Source organism: Epinephelus lanceolatus, chromosome 16 (assembly GCF_041903045.1).
Source record: "Epinephelus lanceolatus isolate andai-2023 chromosome 16, ASM4190304v1, whole genome shotgun sequence".
Taxonomy (NCBI): Eukaryota; Metazoa; Chordata; class Actinopteri; order Perciformes; family Serranidae; genus Epinephelus; species Epinephelus lanceolatus.
Window position 1 is genome coordinate 4,595,004 of NC_135749.1, and position 6,675 is coordinate 4,601,678.

The 6,675-nt window shown below is 42.9% G+C and overlaps 2 protein-coding genes across 2 annotated transcripts; both read left to right on the forward strand.

The window, feature by feature from the left end:
* The first annotated feature begins 1,949 nt into the window (after positions 1-1,949).
* LOC117263994 (gap junction beta-4 protein-like) lies at positions 1,950-3,443 on the forward strand. The gene is made up of 2 exons (XM_033637774.2): positions 1,950-2,775; positions 2,905-3,443. The coding sequence occupies exons 1-2, from the start codon at positions 2,240-2,242 to the stop codon at positions 3,188-3,190; spliced, it is 822 nt and encodes a 273-aa protein (XP_033493665.1). The 5' UTR covers positions 1,950-2,239; the 3' UTR covers positions 3,191-3,443.
* Positions 3,444-4,570: 1,127 nt separating this feature from the next.
* On the forward strand, positions 4,571-6,610 carry LOC117263939 (gap junction beta-3 protein-like). The gene is made up of 2 exons (XM_033637681.2): positions 4,571-4,740; positions 5,226-6,610. Exon 2 carries the CDS (start codon positions 5,302-5,304, stop codon positions 6,031-6,033), a length of 732 nt encoding a protein of 243 aa, XP_033493572.1. The 5' UTR covers positions 4,571-4,740; positions 5,226-5,301; the 3' UTR covers positions 6,034-6,610.
* The last annotated feature ends 65 nt before the right edge of the window (positions 6,611-6,675 follow it).

Here is a 6,675-nt window from a genome sequence, read left to right on the forward strand (position 1 = left end):
ACTGGGCAACATCTCTTATAGTTAGCTCTCAGAGCTGGAGGGTTACTTTGGGCCTCCCACTCTCCTTGCATTTTTGCACCTTGCAGACAGCCTGCTGCTGCAGAGAGTGAACATCAGCTGCTGAGAAATCTGATACACCAAGATTTAATTGTCCAGCTTCACACAGTCAGGCCACAGACACATGCAGTCTGTATGGTCTGAATCCAAAGGGATACTTCATCTTAGGGCTGATGTGGATGTGTACTCTCTTTCCAGATGTCATCCATTGTAGAGACGCTTAGCTGAACTGTGGACCACCTCCTCAGTTCTGGACAACATATAAAAACTACAAAACAGTTCAAGCATTTTATGAATTAGTGTCTGACTAGTCCACACCCATTGGTAGCTTTGTCACCTTCTACCTATGCCAATCCTCAATGCCTATGTGCAGTTTCACATAGATTGACCACATCAGTGAGTAGAAAAACGTGGGACAGACAGAATGACTGACTGACAGTTTCCATGATTATGTACAGCATACCATACCATGACTTAGTCATACCAAAAATTAGAACAACGACAACAACATTGGTCCACAGGGGGAGCCACAGCGATCGGTCGCATTTTAGCCATTTTGAAGCATTTTTCTGTTGTTATAGCGCCACCCAGTTGCCAATTAGAGTTAAATTTCTCCAGTCACCTTGAGGCGTCCTGTTCTACATATCTACCAAGTTTAGTAAAAATCCATATGGCGGTTAGGCCTAAATAAGAAATGAGCTCTCTAGCGCCCCCATTTTGTTTGATGGGGTCAATAATGGAGGGGTCCCCTCAGATTATGTGTGGTCATATGCCTACAAAGTTGCGTGGTGATGGGTGAAACCCTTGAGATGTTATACACCTTTATGTGATGAGCCACGCCCTCCGCAATATTCATTGCCTTATAGAAGCTCAGTTTTAGTAAGTTTTCCAACTTTTGCCAAGAGGGAACTTTAGATATTGGTCCCTAGATTATGTTCACCCAGTTTCATGCAGATCACTCAAACTTCCTAGGAAGAGATCCATTTGAAGTGTTTTTCAAAAAATTCAAAATGGCGGAAAATCTATATAAGCAGAAGTTATGGGTTCTTGAGGCAAATGTGTTGCTCATGAGGAGAGGCATCTCTGTGCAAAGTTTCATGTCTCTACGACATACGGGGCATGAGATATGCCCATTCAAAGTTTGACATTTCAATCGGTTGCTATAGCGCCCCCCTTTGGCCAATTGATGTAATATTGCTTCATTGGCATCAGACAGCAGACAGAGTTTTCGTCATCATATAGTAAGATGTGCACTGAGGCTGTGTCCATGACCTCATAAAGGTAACTGTATTTGACTCTGTTGTGTAAAGACTGAATTAATATCAATTATCTACTAAAAAACAACCTGCCTACAGGTGAGAGGTGCTGGTGGGTGGACAGTTTTTACCTCGGACAGAGTCAGGCCAGGTCAGTTCATGCTGTAGCTTATATTTAATGTAAATATGAGAGTAGTGTTTATCTAACCCTCAACAAGAAGGCAAATGTGTATTTCCCACAAGGTTATTCTACCTCTTTGAAGGGACCATTCACACCAAAATCTGAATCACACATTCTCCCTCTTACCTGTAGTGCTGTTTTTCAATCTAGATTGATTTGACTGAGTTGCAGAGTGTTGGAGATACCAAGTACCAAGTACCAAAAATACATCTGAAAAACTCAACAGCAATGTCTCTTTCCATAAATCATGACCAGGTTATTCAAGATAATCCACAGACGTTGTTACAGCTGATATCTCCAACACTCTGCAACTCACACCAAAACAATCTGGATAAAATGAGACAACAGGTAAGAGGACGAACATGGACTTCTGATTTGGGTTGAAGTGTTTCTTTAAATGTCTTACATCTAACTTGAACAGTGTGAATTAGTATCTAGCAATGTCCCTGCCTCTCTCTGTCTCTCCTTTATCAAGGTGTTTGCTATCACCAGTAACACCAGTGACTGCAGCATGAAGCATGAGTCTATGTTTACTTTGTTTAACATTCCTCCCTCCCCTTCAACTCGTGCCAAGAAGGCAGCAGTAATAAGTGCTATATTAAAGAGCCTTTGTGCCTGACGTGCTCAGTTCAGTTTGTATCCAAGCCATCTGTATTTGAGCACTCAGCAGAGTGTCTGCCACATTTAGGGGCCTTTTTGGGGCTTCTTTTATTTCGAGGTGGTCCAGGCTAACATCTGAAACATCATGAACTGGGCCTTCCTCGAGGGCCTCCTCAGCGGGGTGAACAAGTATTCCACAGCGTTCGGTCGCATCTGGCTCGCCATCGTTTTCATCTTCAGGCTCCTGGTCTTCCTGGTGGCCTGTGAGAAGGTCTGGGGTGACGAGCAAAAGGACTTTGATTGCAACACTCGGCAGCCCGGTTGTCACAACGTCTGCTACGACCATTACTACCCCATCTCCTACACCCGACTCTGGGCTCTCCAGCTGATCTTTGTCACCTGCCCGTCCCTTCTTGTGACGCTCCACGTGTCCTACCGGGAGGAACGTGAGCGCAAACATCGGCTAAAGCACGGAGAAGATTGCGTCCCTCTGTATGATAACATGGAAAAGAAGCGAGGGGGTCTGTGGTGGACCTACTTCCTCAGCCTGCTGTTTAAGATCATGGTGGATGGTGTGTTCGTCTTCCTGCTGTTCTACATCTACGAGGCCACGTTCTTCCCACCGCTGGTGAAATGCAACATAGAGCCATGTCCCAATGTGGTGGACTGCTACATCGCCAGGTAAGAGTACCTCTGAGATTCTAAAGATCCAGGAATCTGAATTGCTGAATTTGGCCTCTGACTTCCACTTTCTTCTAAAGCAATCAATATTAATCTTCTCTGTCTCATCTCTGACCGTGTGTCTTTCAGGCCGACAGAGAAGAAAATATTCACCGTCTTCATGGTGGTGACCAGCTTTGTGTGCATCTTCCTCACTTTCTGTGAGGTCCTCTACCTGTGTGGGAAGAGGTTCTGGGAGTGCTGCGGAGGAGGACAGAGCGCACTGAGAGAAAACTCCTTCATGATGACCAGAACTGGGAGAGAGAACTCTCTGTTCAAAGAGCCGCTGCCGGAGAAGACGAAGATGGTCGACAACGGCAAAGCAGACGGTGCAAAGGAGAGTTCAGCCCCAGCGTACAGCATAGCAGTCTCCTGAGATACATGAGTCTTGTTAATGAGCTTGACCTGTGAGAATAGAGCTATGTCTGGTAGCTTCTGTGCTGTTCGCCACATTTGTTTACAAAGGTCGTCTGTTTTTACATCACAATTATGTAACGTGTTTGTCCCATTATACTGTTGCCTTTTTAAAAGTTTGTGATCCAAAATAACTGATGCACACAAAAAGTGATTGACTGTACTTTTTCTATTTATATGATTATTTGTTACATTACATCATTTTGTTGTCTGTATGGCCACATAATAAAATTGTTTTACCCATTCTGAGACGTGAGAGCTGCAGTGTGTGTACATCAACAGACACTAAGAAGTACTTTTGCATGAGCACCAATAATGTCACAAATTCAAACAACAAACGAAGACAGTATTTTCTCAAATAAACAATCATCCTGTGAAATTCACTTGGTTACATATTCCAATTTTATTCTGTTACAAAAAGTTTTGGAAATCCTACATATTAAACTGATGATCTGCGTATCATTCAGGATATTTTTTGAATGAGTGCTTTGTCAAATTTGTTTGGCAAAGACATTTTCAATGAACCTACAACATGCAGGGCAGATGCAAATGGGTGCAGCAGACTAACGTCTAGATGATGGATTACAACATGTTCAAAATTAATCAGAAAAACCACACCGTGACATTCCAAAATGTCTTGGGTACAAAATGATCCACACGTGGTCACTGATGGGAGTAACATTATTGACAAAAGTTGATACAACCACCACTCCTTCAAGTCCCACTTTGACGACAATTAACCACATCCTGCATTCCGTCAGAGCAGCAGAGAGCAGATTTACAAAGGATGCTATCATAAAACTGAGTGTACTAATAAGGCAGTGACTGTGGCACCTTGTTACCTGAGGTAACTAACAAGCAAACGCTTGTCATATCTGATTTTACAATATTGGCACTCCATATCTTGGGTGTATTTCAGCACCCGTAGTTCCAGAGTGCTTGCACAAACAAACGTTAGGTGTTGGCCAAGTTTAATTCTGATTAATCAAAGGTCTCAAAAGCACATATCTCCACATCATGGTTGCCTAATGGAGCTGATACCACGTCACATGTTAAGAAATGTGGTGATCAGAGTGGACAAACACACCTAAAGGGGGTGTAGTAAGGTCTGCTTGTTATTCATTATACCATATCACCGTTACTAGTTTGCACAAAGTCACACTCGGCCGAACCACTGATTTGTCTTTTGCTGTTTCATGGATGTGTTTTTTTGTACCACTTCAAAATAAGTGTACCTCGTCATGGATTCTCATGGGTCATGGGTTCTTGGACTCTTGAGTGTCAGTTTTAAGATAAACTGATGCTGACAAGAAGTAGTGGGAGATTTAGAGGTAAAGTCTGGGCGGATGCCAAGAGTGGCCACACCTCCCGACTATGGCCAAGAGTGGATTCTTGTGGCCGGTCAATATCAGAGAGCCACTGTGGAGGAGAGGTTGCCCGCTGAACGCATTCCCATAGTCTATTTCCCAGACAGGGGACATGATAGACTGAGAGGAAGACCTTTTTCTTAAGGTAAGCCAAGAGATTTTACTCATTACTTTACATTTTGGATCAATCATATTCAGCTTGCAAATCTGAGAACATTAAATTTAAGGGTAGAACTGGACATTCAGAGGCAGGATGAGAGAACATTTAACAAACTCTACCTTCAAGCTCGACTTTAACTTCCCTAAAGGCTGAAGCCAAGTGTTCCTCTGCGCTGCAGAAGGTTTTATATGTTGAACACGTGTTTCATCAATTATTAAAGGCATCTTTCTTCAAAGTGCTAAACTATGTAAGTAAGTGAAAATGCTTTAACTGTGGGACTGAGGCTCCACAGCTGTCAAAGAAATGGTGTGATTGGAAAAGAGAACCACTATCCAAAATGCGCAGTGAAATGTTTGGAACATGTTAGAGAGTATTTTGCTAAATTAAGGTTGATTTTATTTATGTATTTATTTGTATTTTAAAACCTTCTTTGGATAACTGCCTAACTCTGCGTCTTTGTTGTGTTCTAGCTCTCCAGTTTTTAAAATCTACCTCCTGCAACTTTAAAGACTCACAGGCCAACAGAAGCCAATCTTTGCCGAACTCATGGATTGGAAATTCCTCCAGGGTCTTCTTAGCGGAGTCAACAAGTACTCCACTGCCTTCGGACGCATCTGGCTATCAGTGGTGTTTGTCTTCCGGGTGTTGGTCTTCGTGGTGGCTGCCGAACGGGTCTGGAGTGACGACCAGGGACACTTTGACTGCAACACCCGCCAACCAGGTTGCACCAACATCTGCTACGATTACTTCTTCCCCATCTCCCACATCCGTCTCTGGGCTCTCCAGCTCATCTTCGTCACCTGCCCTTCCTTCATGGTGGTGCTGCATGTAGCCTACCGGGAAGAACGGGAACGCAAGTACCGAGCCAAGCACGGCGAGAACACTCGGCTGTACGACAACCCGGGCCAAAAGCATGGCGGTCTGTGGTGGACTTACCTAATTAGCCTCTTCATCAAGACCACCTTTGAGATCACTTTTCTCTACGTGCTTCACTACATTTACGAAAGCTTCAAACTGCCCAGGAAGGTCCAGTGTGATGTCAGTCCCTGTCCGAATTTGGTGGACTGCTACATATCCCGGCCCACTGAGAAGACCATTTTCACCTACTTCATGGTGGGAGCGTCCGTTGTGTGCGTGGTGCTCAACATCTGTGAGATTTTCTATCTGATCGCTGCCCGCATGGTGAACCTCAAACAACGAGGCAGCATTCAGACTTCATCTAGAAAGGTCCACCCTAATAGGGACTGTGATGGCTGCAAGTCATCTCTTACATCATAACTGGAAACCAAGTATAAACAAATGTTTGACTTACAATATGTGATCCTTTTTCCCCATTGAGGATATTTTCATTTAAAAAGTAATTTTATGTATAATTTTATATGTAATATAAATATATTGTATTTTGACACAAACGATCCGATGCTCTGCGCCAGAAGAAGACTGAATCATTTGAGCTGCTGTACATCATGAACTAATCAATCATTAAATGAAGAATTGAAGGATTGCTCGAATTTGTGACCACTGTCATTTTGGCAATAATGTGCCACATACTCGTACATACTAAACTGATCACCTGCGTATCATTCAGGATATTTTTTGTAATTGGGTACTTTGTCAAATGTGTGTTCGGCATTGACATCTTCAATGAACCTACAACGAGCAGGGCAGATATAAATGGGTGCAGTAGACTAAAGTGAACCAATAAAGATGTAGATGGTGGATGCAACTTGTTTAGAATAAATCTGAAAAACCACAATGTGATGTTCCAAAATGTCTTGGGTACAAAATGATCCACATGGGAGTTACATTATTTGTAGTATACCCAACCCAACCAAAGCTGACATTGTTTGTTTCTTGTACTGCCTAAAATGGTGTCAAAGTACTGAAATTTGAGTTATTTTTGCTTTCAACTAAATAATA

What these genes read in the sequence shown, in the direction of transcription:
- LOC117263994 (XM_033637774.2), top strand. Translation starts at nt 2,240, where the DNA reads ATGAACTGGGCCTTCCTCGAGGGCCTCCTCAGCGGGGTGAACAAGTAT. An exon ending in GTGGACTGCTACATCGCCAG is followed by an intron (nt 2,776 to 2,904) that starts GTAAGAGTACCT and finishes TGTGTCTTTCAG; the next exon opens with GCCGACAGAGAAGAAAATAT.
- LOC117263939 (XM_033637681.2), top strand. Translation starts at nt 5,302, where the DNA reads ATGGATTGGAAATTCCTCCAGGGTCTTCTTAGCGGAGTCAACAAGTAC.